Source organism: Podarcis liolepis (genome assembly GCF_965112155.1).
Source record: "Podarcis liolepis genome assembly, chromosome: 6".
Classification (NCBI taxonomy): Eukaryota; Metazoa; Chordata; class Lepidosauria; order Squamata; family Lacertidae; genus Podarcis; species Podarcis liolepis.
In genome coordinates, this window is record NC_139559.1 from 24,193,515 (window position 1) to 24,212,061 (window position 18,547).

Sequence of the window (18,547 nt, forward strand, 5' to 3'; positions counted from 1 at the left end):
CCCTTTTTAGAGGGGGCTAAAGATTTCACAGAAATGGAGAGCTGAGAGGTATTTTGGGGTGGGGGGGTGGGGATGGGAGATGTTGGCACATCAATGTCCTGAAAGGGAATTTCAGTCATAATGCGCAGCAAGGGCCGTTGTTCAGTGGTAGAGCATCTGCTCTGCATGCAAATGAGGTCTCTGGTTCACTCCCCAGCATCTCCAAGGCATCTGAAACCCCAAAGAGCCACTGGCAGCAGTTCTCAACCTGTGGGTCCCCAGATGTTGTTGGATTACAACTTCCATCATCCCTGAGCTCTGGCCTTGCTAGCTAGGGGTGATGGGAGTTGTAGGTCAACAACATCTGGGGACCCACAGGTTGAGAAAGGCTGGTTAGACAGTACTGAACTATGCAAGAAATGGTCTAGATTCCTATGTTCCGAAAGGGTAAAGGGGCCGTAGCCCAGTGGTAGAGTGGAAGGCGACAGGGTCAACTCTTAGCATCTCCAGGTAGGGCTGTGGAGAGACTCCTGTCTGAAACCCTCGAGAGGTGCTGCCAGTGAGTTCAGACAGTATTGAGCTTGATCAGCCTTTCTCAACCTGTGGGTCCCCACAGATGTTGTTGAACTACAACTCCCATCACCCCTAGCTAGCAAGGCCAGAACTCAGGGATGATGGGAGTTGTAGTCCAACAACATCTGGGGACCCACAGGTTGAGAACCGCTGAGCTAGATGGTCAAGTGGCCCTACTCAGTTTCCTGTGTTTTAAGACTGCATCATTCAGGAGAGGGGAATTCTGGTCTGTTACAGGTAGAAAAGTGAGAGGAGGGGAAATGAAAGGGGGCTACATAATACAGATAAGGTCAGAAGATAGGCAGGTAAAGAGCAACTTCTTAAGCACACAGACTGGTAGCATTGGGCAGGCATTCTAAAGCAGTTCTCAAAAAACAAATGAACACTTCCTTCTCAAAATAGCTGAGGTCATAATGACTTTGTGGGTCCGTCCCCCCCACTCCACAAACTCACTCTTGGCCTTTCTGCCTGCTTATTCTTTCAGTATTGTAGAGTGCATTGTGACACGCCTGTATGTTGTTTTCAGAAATGGAGTGAACCAGCCCTGCCTCCTCCGAAGGATCTGCTGCTAACTTTGCGAAGACTCAGCAGCTGTGGGCCTCATTCTGAATCTCTGAAGGTCCTGAGGAAACACTGCCATAATGCCAAGATCATACTTTTGTAAAGCACATTGGGGAGTTAAGCAAGAGGGAACCGATTACTCAAGAAGACCTTATTTTTGTGTGTGGGAAGGGGCTCATTTTTGTATGTTTAGTTTTAGTCTAGCAGTCTGCTGCCTCGTCAAGCATAGGAGCAGAACTGCCACAGTGGCAAAAATTTCCTCTCTCTCAAATAGATTCTCCGTTTTTGTTTTCCAGTGGACAATTTCTTTCAAACTTCCTATCGGTTTTTCTTATATTACCGAGTGGCCTGCAAACAGGATCATGAATCTGGGGCATTGTGTTAAACGTTATTGTTTCATAGAACTGGACTATCATTGGCATAATACATTCATAATCTTTCAGTGTTTGTTCTCTGAAGGCTGAATCATTGCATATACAGAAAGAGAGAGACAGACATCCTTTCACCATTGAATCTCTAGGTATGGAAATAAAAGCTGCAACTGGCACCCACTCACCAGGGAGCAAGTCCCATTGAACTCTATGGAACTTCTGAGTTGACATAGGGTTGTGCTGCTAATCATGTGTGTGTGTTTTAGGGACAGCTCTGATGAGCAGTATTCCTAGTTTTTGTGCACAAAACCAGGATAATAAGAATATGGCAAATTACAGCCATTCTAATTGGGCATTTGATGCATGCTTGTAGGGTGGAAATCTGGGCGGGGGGGGGGGTCAGACAACAACAACGACCCCGAACTCTGGCATCTGTCATTCATTCATCTTTTAGTGACAAACAATGTGAGACTTTTCTGCAGCAGAATCTATTACTTGAATTAATCTGCAAGTATATGAATCAATGCACTTTTAAAACACATCTTAATCCAGATCCCTTGTTTAAAGCAAGCAAACTTAATTTTTTTATTAAGAAGACTATAAGGGGGGGGGCATGAAAGCATTTAGTAGGCAATCATCATATTTTGCATACCCCTACCCTACCTCTGTGTTTGGACCAGAATTGTGTTTTATCCCATACCTTATTTCAGAGGGATGATCTGTTGGAAACTTTTGCCATTTCTCCCAGACTTCCTAGCCATTTATGAGCTGCTGCTCCCCCCCCCTTTTATTTTTGGTCAAGCAGCTTTGCGCTATCTTAATTGCACAATTAATCTTACCTGGTTATAGTAGGTATGCTTCTCCCCCTACCTACCCAAGTCTTGGCCTCTTGTTGTTTTTTAAGTATTTTATTTAATTATTTTAATAGTATGGAAAAAATATAATTTAATGCGCTGGAGTTTATTTGTAGTGGCTGAAAATGTTTATTTAAGTGAGTCAGTTTGGTGGCACTAAGTAGGGGAGTTTTCCCTTCCTTAGAACCACCTCAGGTATCTTCTCCAGAGGTAGCACTGGATCCAATCCCAGCTCTCTTACTGCACCTATGTTGCAGCCACCCCCAACCTAGTGCCCCCAGATGTTTTGGACTACTGTCTGCTCCAGATGGGCAGGGATTATCGGAATCATCCTCTCAGAACATCTAGAGGGGCACTGTGTTGATTGAAGGCTGCTGTACTGAGTGTATCTCAAGTCTCTGGTTCAGAAAGGTGGTCTTTGTGTGATACTTCGTTCCACCTAAATTTTGTTAGCTTGTGGCTATCGTGTCCTCATGAATTCTTTCCCCAAAAGCATGACTGTATCTTGAGCCTTTAAATCACAAGTATGTTTGTGTTGTCCAAGCCCCCCAAAGCACAACATGGTATTTTTCAGTCTCAGAATTCAGCTGTGCACACATTGCGTGGAGTTCTTGGATTCTTAGTTTGGATCTTTTTCACAACGCAACCACTGATGCTACAATTTGAAGTGACAGCTCATCATGTGAGGAGGAGGAGGACGGTGTCCTCTTAACCCTTTCCCTTTGTATCATGTTTCTGTGAAAACCATGCCTTCCAGCCTGATTCTACAACTCCCCCCCATCCCACCCCAGTTCTACCAGGTCCGCAAGCTCCGCTTATTTTAAGCAACAATCCACATATTAAAAGAAAAGGCCTCATCTTTCTGCTTCTGCTGTTAGGTCCAAAGTGGGGACTCATGGCTCTCCCCTTCAGTATCATACCTGAAGGCCATCTATGGCTCAAATATATTTCTATGAAAGAGGTCTTGTGAGTTCAGCTTCTGCTCTTCATGCTCAAGTAGGAAAAGGAGCCCAGCTAGCTTGCAATGTTAGAGCTTCAAACACAGGAACCTACTCTTAAGACGTAGATAGATTTGCTCGAGTTTCTTTCTGCTTTCACACGAAAGAAGCCTTATGACCCTATTAGCACTTCCATAGCTCTTTTGAGAAACAGTGTGGGATAGCTGCTAGAACCTACTGATGGCATGGCCAGGCCTGTTTATGGTTTACTTTAAAAGCAAGGGGCCTGGATCCAGGGAAAGTTTGTGCAATGAGCTTTGACTAAAATATTGTAGCTTCCATTTACTGCAATGCCTTCAGAGAACAAATGTGGGTAATTGTCTTGGGGTTCAGTCTTCAAAGGAGATTGTAGGCCACTGCTATAGGAGTGAATGGGAATGAAGCCAAAGCTCTCAAATGAAAGAGCAACCTCATTCACTTCAATGGGGGTGGCACAGGAACAGTTCTTGGCAGTCTATATCCTTGCTTTTCTATGCCTACATACATACAGGTTTGTTTTAAGTATACACATATACAGTACATATATGCAGTTATTTTATGCATAGCATCAATATTAAAAATGTACATGTACAGATTGCTGTGTAAATGGAAATCTCACTCTGCTCTTAAGAGGGAAAAATAGTTCTGTGAGCAGTTAAAAGGAATTAGCATCAAATTTGAAGTGGGTGTCTTGAGGTCTACCTAAGGATGGCAGGGTGAAGGGATTCCTAAGGCTGTGATGTTCAACATCCTTACTCAGAAAGCAGGATGTCAGAGAGACCCAGTTCCATGTAACTGGGTGTACGATTAGAGTAGCCAATTTTAATAGCAGATCAGACATTTATATGATGTACTTGGTTTGCAAGCCTTGAGTTCAGGTTTGCGGTTTGCAGACCTGCAACTTCAGTGGACTCTGCGTTAGCTTGTAACTAAGTAGGCATTTAATTTAAATTGATTATCATTTAGGCTGGAACTGTGGCAGAGCATTCCTGGTGTATGCAACAGTCACACACCAACAACACTCCTAAAACATTGCAGGCACTAGCCATGTGGCTGTACCAGTCTGCAGTGCAGTCATATAGCATGGATCAGTTGAACGCACAGTTCATGGTGGTTCCTACCACATTGGTGTCTGATCCAACGACTGACTAGCTTTGGGCATGTGGATTCCAATGGGGACACACAACTCCCTCTCTTCAGAGCAAAGGTGGACAGAGGAGCATAATTGGGACTTGACTTGCTGACCTGTACCCAATTTTAAGCCATATTCAGTACCTTAATTTGAGTTTGCAAGACAGGACTGATTCCAAAGAGAGGATGCTGTGAGCTAATGCATCCTCTTGCTTCCTCTCTCTAGCAAAACCGTAGAGTTTTAGTTGATCTCCCCAGTGGTTTCACAGCTGTGTTTCATGTCACAAGAAGCATCGTCGCAATTTTGCACAGGTTTTCTAGTAAGACGTTCCAACTCTTGAACTATGTAGAAAATTTGGAAGAGGCTTTGCATACCGAAGGGACCCTGGAGAGCTGCTTGGATGAATCAGTGGTCTGACTCAGTATAAAACAGCTTCCTAATTCAAAGAGGCTTGTCATTTTTGTGAATCTTTGTCTGGAGAATGAGTTGTAGGTCTCTACCCCACCCCACAATACAAAAGCTAATTTTGACAGAGATTGGACGTTTGATGGTAAAACAAGTCTTTTTTACACTGATTTATCTACATGAATTAGTCTCGGTTGTAGCTAGGAAATTAAGTACCATTGTAGAATTTTCAGTGGAAAAATGTTATCCTCACACCTCTCCTAAGGCTATTGGAGCACTTTGGTTGGAGATGTGGCTGCTTAGCTAGTTGTAGACACTGTTACATGCTGGGCAGTTAGGCAAGGCACTTAGGAGCTGGGTTTCTTGGTGCACTGAGGATGTTTTATTTATGTGTTTCATTTTCTGAAAGCATTTATCTGCTTCTTCACATTGCATTCTGCTCCTGCCCCCACGTTTCACAAGCGCAGGAGGGAAAGTACTTGGGTAGGAACCAAAGTACTCAAGCCCGTCAGTCAGCTTTGCAAACGTAATACATTAATTTATTTTGGCTCATTGGCTTATTTTTGAACTTGCATTATGACCTTACGTTTACTCTTCCTCCCCTATCGAGTTAGTCCATGTGCATGTGTGTCTCCCCTCCCATCACAACAACCCTGTAAGGCAGGCATGGGGAACCAATATCTCTCCAGATGTTGCTGCACTACAACTCCCATCACCCTTGACCATTGGCAAGGGCTGATGGGAGCTGAAGTCCAACAGCATCTAGATGGCCACTAGTTCCCCATTCAGGCTTGGCATTGTTTGCTCACTCTAGGTCACCTCTTGGGCAGGAATTAGAACCCAAGCTTCCCCAGCCCCAGTTCAATGGGGTGTTCACTACCCCACACTAGCTTTGAGTTGAACAGAGCCACACCACCATATTAACACAAACTTGGCGTCTGTATTGGCTTAGTGAAATTAGGATTAATACAGCTTTTGCATAAACAATAACTTGTTGACTGGCTCTCTTGGCATTGCTCCAAATGTGAGATTAGGAGGTGCTCAGTAGATGCTTTGACTTGACAATGAGACTCCATATGGCCATCTCATCAAATAAATCTTGACATAATGATGGCATAGCATTGCAGCTAGTGCCATCATTGACGGTTTCAGAATTTGGAAATGGTGCCAGCCAAGATCATACATACACAAGGTCTTAGAAACCATTGTTCATAATTGAAACCTTTTTTAAAAAAATCCTCTCCCCCCTCCATTTATACAAAATAGGCACATGACAGATGAAATGTGGAGATGCAAAGCATTCTGAACCAGAATGCAAAATGTTTTTAGATCAAGGGAAGGGATTGGAGTGTGTTCAGCTGCAAGCACACAGTGTCTCTTCATGTGGTATTTATTAGTCATACTTGAAATCTTAATTTCATCTGTTCCTGGTTCCTAGTGAAACTTCTGCTAGTTGTTGTTTTTAAAACTGAAAGCCAGTTGAACCACCCTTTGGAATGGGAATAGCACACTGTAAAATTCTTAATAATGGGCTGGTGTGCGTGAGGCTCACCAGTAGAATGAGCTCTGCTTGTGAAGGCGGCTTGTTTAGTCTCTTTACAAAGAGGCAAGCCCTTGTGAGCTGCTAGGAATTTCTCCTGTGCGCCCTCTGTTGAACTGAGTGAGATCTGTATGTAGGAGAAGACCCACAGCTCATTGGTAGAGTGCATGCTTTGTCTTCAGATGGTCCAAGATTCAACCCCTGCAATCTCAGATATGCAGCAGGTGCTGTCAAAGACCTTGGAGAGCTGCCACCAATGAGAATAGACCAAACTGAGCCAGATGAGGAAATCTACCTGATTAGGTATAAGGCGGCTTCCTTTGTGCAACTTTCTCTCTCTATGGGGCTAGCAGGAAAGCTTCTAGGTCAAGGAATGATGTAAACATAGTGTCAGTGCATCTCTTCCATTAACTAGCAGTAAATGAATGGCTCCCTCATAGACCTAAGGAAACCCCAACCCTGAAACCAGCTTTGAAAATGCACAAGCCTGTCAGAACTGGATTCATGTGTTAATAATTCAGTGTGTATAAAAGGGCTGGGCGGTAGATCGATAGATCATCCAAAACCAGTTTGAAGACCATATTGTGATATCAGTTTTATAATTTTTGACATGGCAACATATTGTGAATTGTGTGTGTGTGTGTGTGTGTGTGTGTGAGAGAGAGAGAGAGAGAGAGAGAGAGAGAGAGAGAGAGCGCTAGCTGCCTCATGCATAAGGCAGCGAATCACAAGGGCTGGCACCAGCAAATATCACAATGCAGGAAAAATCATGAAGCCAGCCTATGCCTCTACAACTGTAACTGCATTCTTATTTCAGACATCATGATATATTGGTATATCGTGATGTGTAGCTGAAAACCAGATATTGCCCAGCCCTAGTGTATAAGCATTGTTTCACTTGTCTCAGAAATCTAATGTTTGAACTGGCATGCACAATATGGTGAATGCACCCCCCCCCACAGAGCCTCTCCATAGTTTGCTCTCAATTTTCTCAACCTGTGCCCCTCCAGCTGCCACTGGGCTGCAACACCCATCATGCCTGCCCATTGGCCACACCGGCTAGGTGCCTCTGAATCTGTAAAGCAAATTGGAAAGAGACAAATGGCAGCTGGCCTACTGGATGGTTGTGTGTGTGTGTGTCTGTGTGTGTATAGAGGAAAGTCCATAAAAAATTAGGGCCCCTACTTTTACTTGATGCCATTTCGCCCGTTTCTCATTTCCAGGTCTTCTGATAATGACAGATGATGTCTGGATCATGTTGATGAAGGATACGTTTTATTTAAAAAATGAAAGTTAATATAAGGACATGCAAACAGTGGGGTTTTCTCAAGTGAAAAAGACCTCTCAGCAGTCTGTGCCAGAGCAAGAATTGTTGCTCTTACTGAATTAGAGCTCCTTCCTTTCCCCCACCTCTTGGTTTTATCCCTACCATGCTTTTCTTATTATGGGAAAATCCTAGCAGGTAACCTGAATGCCTGGAACAAATGAGTAAGAACATTTGCAGATTTTCCTGGATAGTTTCTATCTTTAGGATGTTTTTGCTATGGGTACCCAGTCAGATGGGTGGGGTAATAACTTATTATAATCTGTTTTTCTTCAACTTCGGTGAAATTATCTCATATAGCAGACCGCAACACTTACTGACTTTCAAAGCTGATGGAAAACTGTTGTAAATTGCACCTTCTAATGCACCATAGAAATTTGGTTTATCCACAAGGTTGCTGTAATGTAGCTGAAAGGGGGCCCTTAGCACCAAGCTTTGGATGGGTGGTGGTCTGCTTTTGTATTGGGGAAAGAGGGGGGGGGCTAACTTACAAACTACGTGAAGAAAAATTGGATTCTTTTTGTACTTTTGGTAAAACTTTTTGAAGAGGAAAAAGCTGAAGGTGTTGGTGCGGGTGAATGCCAGTTCTCCTTTGGCCAGAGGGAACTGGCTCCTGGTATGATGGCACTCGCTCCTTTTCAGCAATGACGCCACTTCTGCGAAGTGAACTGCAAGTTTCCCTTCATTTTGTATATGTGGCTATGAGGGTGGGAAGAGCTTGCTTGTACAGTTTGGTGATATGAGACCTTTTCGGTTGTTCCTAATAAACAAGAAGGGGGAAAAGCACATTTGTAGCTTGTCAATCTTGGTGGGAGGGGAAGGGGTATAACAGAGAAGCGATGCCTGTTGCATTGGGCTAATTTTCTCTGAATTTGTCTATTTCATTATATACCACCTTTGAGGAGTACCAGTTTACATGGGCCTCACCCTCCAGTTTACCCTTGTGGCTAGATTTAGAGTGTGATTTGGTGAACCGAGATCCATGAGTGCAAAGTCCCAAACTCTGGTTATGAGATGAGAAAATGATTCTGTCCCCAACAGGTGTATTGACATTTAAATAACTCACTACCCTGCTGTAAAGTTTACGAGTCCATCCAACTGTCCTAAATTGCAATATAAGCTGCCGCTTTTTGAACAATTTGGTTAATTTGCACACCTGCATTGGTGACAGTCCATTGCTCCATCCACTTTCCTGTCCATTATAAGCAGGCAACTATAGTAAGCCAAATACATTGTGGTTCTGTGTGCAGTTCCAGTTGCTGGAAACCACCGGAGGCAAGAATGCTCTTGTGGTCGAATCCTGCTTGCTGGTTTCCCACAGGCATCTGTGAGAGCAGGATGCTGGCCTAGGTGGGGCATTGCCCTGATCCAGCAGGCTCTTCTTCTGTTCCATTTTTTAAGCAAGCTTCCTTGCAATTGAATTTCCTTGAAGCACTTGAGCACAACCCAATTAGTGGGAAGGGTTGTCCAGCCTGGAAATTTGTCACATGTGAAAACAGCTCTTCATCTCAGTGAAGTATTCCAAAGGCAGGGCTTTGGGGCTTCCACCAAACAAAAACACAAGGAAAGACTAAAATAAAGTTACTTGAGGATTTTTTATTGTGCAGTCTGATCCGTCCCAGCCAACAGCCAGCTGATCAGAATCCATAGGACAGGAGGAGTCAGGCAGGACTCTGCTCCTCATAAGAGAGTCAAACAATATATAGTAAATACTGCCACAGAAAATGGAACTTGCCTTTGGAGACTGGAGCATGTTTGCCTCCTGCTCCTGTCTGGGACGCCCAAATAAAAACAACTCAGTTCTGTTGGAAGGGTGGTATAGCTTCTCTAGTAAAGCACAGCAGCACAACTATCACTGCTGTCATGCCAACATGGAATGACTGGTTAAAGTTGCCCCCACCTGCTCAACCACAGCAGGAAGAAGATGGCCTAATTCCTGTGGCCTGAGTCCATGGACACTGGTAGTGGCTTCCTCAGAAAGGGGGAGATGGCTTGACAATATGCAGAAGTCTCCCCCTGCCCCACCGCCCTGCCCCATAAGGAGGTACAACAGTGAAGTCACAGAGCAAGTGAAAATTGCCTTTTGTAGTTTTCCTGGCCTGGAAACTTTGGCCACAGCCACAGTGCCTCTCTTCAGGGAGACCAGGCGCAAGAGCCCACAGCTTCTGCTGCACATACCTGCCCCATTAGTGATGGCTGAAATTCAACAGAACGGGAAGCAAATTTTAAAAAGTTTGTTTCAGTGGCAAGAGCTCTAACTCCTGCAGAGCTGCCTTTGGCTCAGGTTTATATCTCAGTCACTTTTAAACAGTAGAATGTAGTCTTCATGTGGTTCTGCCTCACACTTTTCAATGAAATGGTCACCCAAAGGAAGATTATATAGGTGGCCACTTTGTGTGCCTAAAACCGTAGCTAATGCAATACATGATCCACTTTTAGTAACATTTTGTTTGGGAAAAGACAGGCTCGAGGGCCTTGCATAGCTTGAGGTGGCCACAGAGGCCGGGCCTGGTAGGTCCTACCAGGATTGTGCTTGACTACCACGAGAAACGCTCCTACTTCCTTCTGCCATGGAAATCACCTCACATTCTGTGCACAAGCTGTGATTAAGGAGTTTAATAACTATAATAATAATACGATAGATAGATCCAGGTCCTGTAGGCTCTGCTGGACAGCTCTGAGGGCATTATCCTCTCTATAAACTACAGTCTTGGGGAAGAAGGATGTCGATGAGAGGCCACTGCCTCCAGCCTTAGGTACTGACAAAGACATACACGTTCAGCACACCTAAGTTTACGGCTTGGTGCAGAGGGTCTTTTGTTGCTGTTGAGTTTTTGTTACAGGTCATGGTCAAGACAATGAAACCATTGATTCGTAGATTCTTTTTTTAAAAAAAATTCTCCACTTGAACACCCTTCGGAAGAGAAACTCGAAAAGCTGCCTGAAAGTAGGCCAAAGCAGTGACGTTTCCATAGAAACCAGTTCACAGCAATCCGTGAGAATCACAAGCACTGGCGGGTGCTTTACAGCAGGCAAAGGTTGGGTTAGAGGCGGTTGTCCCCATTCACCCGTGTCTTTCGCAGGACCCTGCAGGGAAGGGGGAAAGGGGTTGAAAAACAATACATCTCTCCAGCAGACTATAAAAATGCAAAATAAAAAAATTTCTTCCAGTAGCACCTTAAAGACCAACTGAGTTAGTTCTAGGTATGAGCTTTCGTGTGCATGCACACTTCTTCACATACACACTGTAACTATCACACTGTAACTATCTGTAACTATAAAAATGCAAGTTACATTTGGAAGTGCATTGAGGGATTTCTTCAAGAGCCACGTATCTAGTGACACTGTGCTGATTTTCTTGAGAGGAAAATGTAATGGCATTTTTGTTTTATCCACCTTTGCATCCTGTCCTTTTGCTAAGAAACTTCAAGATTTCTTCCTTTTTATCTTTACAACCATTTGTTAGGAAAGTGAGCTGGAGAGGCAGGGATTTGACCAGTCGGGGCCATCTTGTGCACCAGGATTTAATCCCAGGTCTCATCCAAACCCAACACATTGTCCACTACAACACACTGGCACCTACTAACCTTATGGGACATTGGTGGGTGGGTACCAAAGTTTAGTCATGCATTTACTCTATAATAATCAGATAAATTTACGCCATCTTTTATGACTGGGAAACGATCAATATGTGAACTGGCTGTTAGCAGCTAGCACCTGCCGTCTCTGAGGCTCGATTCTTACTTTTTGATGCTATGGTTTCTCATGAGGAGCTGTTGCCATGGCAATTTTGCACAGGGAATATTTTGCCTGGCAATCTGATTCCCCCCCCCCCCTTGAGGGGAAACCACTGAAAACTTCCCCAATCAATGATACATCTCTTGCATGCAGAACAAGACCCCCTAGGCCAGCGGTTCTCAACCTGTGGGTCCACAGATGTTGTTGGACTACAACTCCCATCATCCCTGAACTCTTGCTAGCTATGGATGATGGGAGTTGTAGTCCAACAACATCTGGGGACCCATGGGTTGAGAACTGCTGCCCTAGGCCATTGTTCCCACCCTCCCACTGCCACACATGGGAACAGTGCATCAGGGCTATTCAGAGAATGAGAGGGGTTCCATTCAGCAGTTCCACTCAGTATGTGTAGTACCATCCCCAAGAGACATGCAATGGGAGCAGACCTCTATGTTCCCTGTTCCCATGGGACTAGCCAGCTCATGGCTTTTGTGGGGGAGGTGGTCAAAACATTGCCTCTTGCCCAACATATCCCTGCAGAACTCAGCAATCCCCTGCCACAATCATTTGGGATGCTGACAGCATTGCAGGCAGTGAGGGGGCTTGCTTTCCCTGTCAGAGAAGGCTGGCATTCCAGCAGAATCAACCCTCTTCCCAAAAGAAAGAAAAATGATAATTCTCCTATCTGGGTGCATGCTTACTGGCCTTTGCAAGGCCAGCCTTATAAAAGCACAACATTTTTCCTTCTGCATGCATGGCTCAGTTGCAAGTCAAGAAGCTTCCCATGGGAAATAATACGTTAAGACAAAGGCTGCTTATGCTATGCAACATTTCAAACTCCGCAATACGTAAGGACACCTGTAGAAGGGACTGAAGCTCACCACTATAAATGGCCAATTCCCAAATGACTGACTAGGAGACATTACCTGACTTTAAGAATATCAGTCTACCTTGAATATCCGGAGCACCTAATCCCTACTGAGCTTACCTTCTGTCTCGATTGTCAAAGTGGTCTGCTAGCTGCTCCTGTGACATCCGGAAATCTTCAAATGGTTGTTGATATCGGGCTTCAAATGAGCCTTCTCTGGTTCTGCCTCCCATCTGCTGGCTTGGAGAATCTGCTGACCTGTCTCGGAAGGCCGAAGCTCCAAAGGGGCTAATCTCCCCATTCTCCTGCTTCAGAATCAAAAAGAGACAAGACAGTTGTCACATATTCAACTTTTTCAGCCTCAGCTTAGGGAGTCTTTTGCAGGACACTGCACAGCTCCATCAATAGTTAAAGAGCGTAAGACTTACTTTGCCAGGAGTGATATCGATTTCCACCAGCAAGGCAGCCAGTTCCAGATCCTCACTGTAGTTGTTCTTCAAAGGCACGGCTCGGTACCCTAAAAGACAACAAAAGGAGCTATGATGGGAGCCAACTAACTGCAGTCACGTAGTTTCACCAGCCCTATTCACACATCATGGCAAACCAAAGTTACTGTATTACTATGATTGTGTCTAAAAGGGCCTTTTCACGCCTTAGGCCAGTGATGGCCAAACTTGGCCCTCCAGCTGTTTTGGGACTACAACTGCCATCATCCCTAGCTAGCAGGACCAGTCGTCAGGGATGATTGGAATTGTAGTCCCTAAACAGCTGGAGGGCCAAGTTTGGCCATCACTGCCTTAGGCGCAAAGTACGCAAACTACCACCCCTGGCTTATTTTATGTCAAACCACAATCAACAAACCAAAAGCACATGTTGGCTACAGATTATGCTTTGCAGGGAGTGACTCCCCAATTTGCTCCCAAGTTAAGTGTAGTTAGGATTGCAGCCTTGCTTTTTTCACCCAATTAACAACAGACGTTTGCAATTTATTACAAAGCAACTTTTCACTGATTGCATGACAACATCTATGCTCCCATGAATCTTATCAGCAGAAATATGCTTCCAAAGATATTGGAAACACCTTTCAGCCACATACCTGTCTTCAGGCCTTTAACCAGGAATGTGGCCTGAGCTAAGAAGTTCTGGTCACTGAACATATCCTCTTCATACACAACAAACCGTAAGAAGGCAAACTCTGGGTTACTGACATGGAAGTGAAACGACTTATGAGCCCAGGCAGGATTCAGGCCATTGTCCACTATATTAAATAAACAAACAAACAAACAAACATACAATGTCTATCATTTCCGGTATTTTAAAAAGAAAGTAGTTCAATACTTTAACAGTCGTTTAGCTTAATCCACAGTAAGCTGCTAAGTCTCTAGTGTCGCAGAACTCCTTTGTCAACAATGGATAACAGAGCTACTCTCTGGAAATTAACTTCCACAGCAGCAGTTTTAAATGGGCCACAGTTCTTCACATCCATTTATTAACCTTCCCAGTTTAAAGTTAGTGAACCCTGCCCTTAGTACAAATCAGGTAAGAATTTAAAACAGCTACAACCCACCTCTAACAATGCCCACCTCACTTTGATGCTGCTTCCATCTACCACCCTTCACAGCATGTAGAAGACCAGCCCATTGCTTTACATAAGGGGCTATTTTAAAATGAAGTTTGGGGGGGGGAGCTGTATTCTCCATGGTTTTGTATAGGGTGTGGCTTGAAGGGTTGCTGCTGGGGAGTGGGGGCAACAGTCCTCTCAATGGAGCAGACCCTCATCCTGAACGCTCTCCCCTCCCAGAGCAAGCCTTCAATTCGGGAGAGGGGAGTGACTGTTTTCTTGCATGACTTCATTCAAGAAACCATGAAAGCCCTGTGACCTTTGCAAGTACCTGATGGGAATGCTCACCTTCCTGCATCCCTAATCCTTCGTTAACCATCTTCCAGAATCTCACAGCTGTTCCACAGCACCAAGCACCAACCTGTTTGCCTGGAATGGGGGTGCTGCCTCTAAGAGGAGTGTTCACATGTGTTTGTGGCACCAGCTTAATGGGATCTGTTGTTATCCATCATCAAGGAAGAGCAGGTGGTGCACATCAAAGACAGGTATGTGGAAAAGGGTGCAATTTTTTCAGAGAGCTGTCCAGAATTGTCACCACTTTAACTGCCTTCCACAATGAGGCTAAACTGAGACCTGCCCAGACCATGCAACCGAGTTCAGGGCAGAGCAGGGACCTGAGGCCAAGCTGTTCAACTCCAAATCCAATGCAATCAGACGGGCTCTCAAACTTAAGCTACCACAAACATGCATGTATGGCACATTTATTGCTGCAGTTAGTGTCACAGTTCACCTGCCATTTTCCCCACTTCCCTCCTAAGATGATGATCTTGGACTCTTTCCTGTCCTACTGAGACACAGCATTCTCCGAGACTCCTTAAGTGTTTCTTCATTAACACTGGACAAAATGCTCCAAGAACTTGCCAGAGCTGCACAAACCGGCTCCTTATTGATGACTAGGCCAATTCGTACAATCAACTCCATGTCTCCATTTCTTTTCCAGCCACCTCAGTAATCTAATGCATATCAAGCAATCTGCTACTAGACAATCTCATTTCTGCAGCAGACTGTAGCTTCCACTCTTGGCACCAGAGTGGTTTCCACCCCCTCTTTTGCCTAGCATTTCTTGCATGTCAAGTGAGCAGGAAACACTCCTTGCCACATCACAGACTGTTTGGAACTGGCCAGTGCTAGAATGAAGCTCAGAAAACCTCACCTTCACACAATGATTTTGAGACATGAGAAAAAGCAGCCCAGGGGCCAGGGTAAGGAGCGCGACAGGAAGAAACCCCAAATGTCAGGTCACCGACTACACATATACTTCTGGCAATGAGAAGGAAGCTGGTTCAGTGAACAGGAAACACTTCTTGCCACCTCAAAGAGGCCGCAGTGTGCTTGGGACTGGCTAGTGTTACAGCAAATCTTTGAAAATCTTGTCTTCACACACTGAGCTGAAGGCATGAGGCCAGAGTAAGAGAGCAACAGGAAGGGGACCCCTAATGTAAAGTACACATATATGTCTGGGGATGAGAAGGAAGTTGGTTTACAGGAGTGACAGGAGCGATGAATATTTCGAGGCCCTCTTCTTAGCTTGGACCAGTGCCAGATTTACATATAAGTTAATCAAGCTATAGCTTAGGGCCCCACTCTCTTGGGGTCCCCCCAAAAATTTAGAAAAAAAACCTAGATGTATATTTCCAAAATAGAAGATAAAAAACAAATAAAATAAAACCCACATACAGCAACAGTGTTTTGTGTTGTGTAGGCTCCTCTGCTGTAAGTAATGGGCCCCGTCTGCTAGCCTGCTCCCTAAAATATCACCGGTTTGCTCATTTCTATATATAGGGTGCCTACATTCTGCATGTGCAAATGGCTTTAGATACCTATTAGGTCCATAAATTACCATATAGCATATATTCAACACAAAAAACAGTGACAATTTGTTGTTGACAAAGGACAACTGGACATATAAAGGGCCCCATTACCCTCAGTAGCTTAGGGCCTCATCAAACCTAAATCCGGCCCTGGCGCGGACTTACAAACAACACCGTCATGCCTTGCAACCCGTCTGAATTTTGGGTAGTTCGGATACTCACCCACCATCTCGGTCTTCTGCTTTGCGTTATCATAATCAGCTCCAGACACCTCAACCTCTACGAAGGGGCAAACAATCCCTCTTCCATTTTTCGGAAGGTGTCGTGCCCCGAGGACCTATGCAGGGCAGGTAGGGAAGCCAAAATTAGGCCATTGCTTTGCACAGTTTGAGGAATGGCTATGCACACTGCATCAGAGGCCGATTCCTCAATCTATTGAGGTAACTCCAGCACAGACATTTTCAAAACAAACAAACAAAACGTTTCATCCATTGAAACTAAATACAATTGGTTGTGGCCCCTGGACCGCTTTCTCCAACAAGACATAGTAAGTCTGTTGAGAGCCAACACCTAAGTGATGCATGGGCAACCTGAAGAGCTGGGGATGAGTGTTTCATCCCATCCCCAGGAGGCTAAGGTTGCACAAACAAGAGGTTTACTCTCCTCACATGGTAGGTACAGAACTGAAGTCTACACAGGGTCTGACTTGATGGCATTAAAAATGCAGAAATGGAGGGAAAACTTTTACAGGCACTTGCCCATCTGATATCTTATGAAAGAGCCTAAAATAATTGACCCTGATTCCATGCCTGGGCGGAAGCCCCATCGGATACAGTTGGACTTACTTCCAAGCAAACATGCACAGGGACTACACTGAGAGTCTCACTGAAGCCGCTGGAACAAGTCAGTCATAACTAACTTAGTCCCATGCTTTCAGTGGCTGGTTGATCATGACTGAATCCCAATCAGCATGAACAACCCTAGATAGGATTTAGAAATCTTTTGTCCTGCCTCTCATATGCGCTTTTCATTCTATATAAAAGTAGAATGACAACAGAATGACAGAATTGGTGGTGTGTACTGGGACAGGAGCGACAAACAAATCACCCTGCTCTTTGCTCCCAGCTTTGCACTTGACTTAAATTATGAAGCCAGAGTCACAACAATGCTTTTACATTGAGCCCCAGCTAAATACAGAATGCATGAGGTTTCTAAGTGGAGGGTGCCACCTATGGGTGGCAAAAGGTTGCATGCTGCCATTTTTCGGCCCCTATAGAATTCCCCTCCGCCCCACACCGTGCAGTCCTGGTGTGCCTCTTCTCCCTTTTGTCATCTATTTCAATTCAATCTGCATTGACTATTTGGTTCCATCTCTAGAGGGCTACTCAGCACACTGATGTAAGATGGTCCATTGTTATTCCAGCTGAGACAAAAGCACCTCCGGCTCAACATTTGGTAATTTGTTTGATAGGAGAGAAGAGCCTTAGCTTACAAAATTACTATTATTTATTAAATTTCTATACCACCCTTCATCCAAAGATCTCAGGGTGCTTCGCAAGATAAAAATACAGGATAAAGAAAACCAAATAAATAATTAAAACAAAAACAAATCAAAACGATTATCCCTGCCCCCACCAAAACAAACACCTTGAAAGGGCCATAGAATATTAATCAGCCAAAGGCCTGGTTGAAGAGGAACATTTTTGCATGGCACTTAAAGGTGTATAATGAAGGCACCAGATGAACATCCCTGGGGAGAGCATCCACAAATGGGGAGCCACTGCAGAAAAGGCCCATTCTCGTGTTGCCACCCTCCGGACCTCTAGTGGAGGAAGCACTTCAGTGCATGGTATTTTTATGAAAAATGAAAAGTGGGGGAAATATTTTAGCCCAAGAGTTGCATTCCCTTGTGGGCAACTTTCTCAGGGCTCCATGCTGGTGGTGGGCAGGGCCAGAGGATCAGGTAGGTGGAGAAATAAATATACTACACGCACACAATGTCTCTTCATGATGTAATGTAGCAGTATTCTGAAGCCTGGGGCTGTAGGAGAAGGGACATGTCCACGCAAACCAAAGTCAAAATAAGGCTTTGTTATAGCAGGCATGCAGAGAAGAGCATAACACACCAACCTCAATGGAAATGGAAAGTGGCTCCACCCCCCGCAGAGTGCTCTTGTCAAAGGGATCAAAGATGTCATCCCGCATGTTGCCCGGTTGCAGCATGAAGCCGCATCGGCCTCCAGACATAAACAGGGCCTGATTCATCTGCATTGGCTTATCTGCAAAAGCACAGGGGGCTTTGATGAGGAACAGCTCCAGTACTATGCAGTACAATTAAGGACAATTCAGGGCATAACACCCGTGTTCAAATGAGGCCCCTAAGGAAAGTCAGTGCTAGCTGGCCAGCTCACAAAATGCTGAACACCTCAGGTGCAGTTTCTTTCAGAAGGCAAAGATAATTAACCATACTGATTATGCTGCTAGAAGGGCACAGTAAAGTATCTTCCGCCACTGAAAGGCTCGTTACAATTGACACCTGAATAGGATGAGGCAATACCGTGGTTACTTTCAGACTTCAACACCTGCATGCCCATTCTCACATTTTGCAGCAAGGGTAGCCAAAAGAAGAAGAAGAGGAGTTTGGATTTGATATCCCGCTTTATCACTACCCTAAGGAGTCTCAAAGCAACTAACATTCTCCTTTCCCTTCCTCCCTCACAACAAACACTCTGTGAGGTGAGTGAGGCTGAGAGACTTCAGAGAAGTGTGACTAGCCCAAGGTCACCCAGCAGC

The 18,547-nt window shown here is 44.7% G+C and overlaps 2 protein-coding genes across 6 annotated transcripts in view; one reads left to right on the top strand and one right to left on the bottom strand.

Moving 5' to 3' along the window:
• Positions 1–8,502, top strand: part of ZHX3 (zinc fingers and homeoboxes 3) — a 48,543-nt gene extending 40,041 nt beyond the window's left edge. For all 3 annotated transcript variants that reach the window (XM_083508006.1, XM_083508004.1, XM_083508005.1), the window contains exon 4: positions 1,079–8,502. In XM_083508006.1, the coding sequence (XP_083364132.1) occupies positions 1,079–1,089 (11 nt within the window). In that variant the 3' untranslated portion in view covers positions 1,090–8,502. The remainder of the gene's footprint in view (positions 1–1,078) is intronic.
• Positions 8,503–9,292: 790 nt separating this feature from the next.
• PLCG1 (phospholipase C gamma 1) overlaps positions 9,293–18,547 on the bottom strand; it is a 108,023-nt gene continuing 98,768 nt past the window's right edge. For all 3 annotated transcript variants that reach the window (XM_083507917.1, XM_083507916.1, XM_083507915.1), the window contains exons 27-32: positions 17,885–18,033; positions 15,977–16,091; positions 13,419–13,580; positions 12,751–12,839; positions 12,443–12,630; positions 9,293–10,803 (exon numbers count right to left, since the gene is read on the bottom strand). In XM_083507917.1, coding sequence (XP_083364043.1) covers positions 10,761–10,803; positions 12,443–12,630; positions 12,751–12,839; positions 13,419–13,580; positions 15,977–16,091; positions 17,885–18,033 — 746 coding nt within the window. In that variant the 3' untranslated portion in view covers positions 9,293–10,760. The remainder of the gene's footprint in view (positions 10,804–12,442; positions 12,631–12,750; positions 12,840–13,418; positions 13,581–15,976; positions 16,092–17,884; positions 18,034–18,547) is intronic.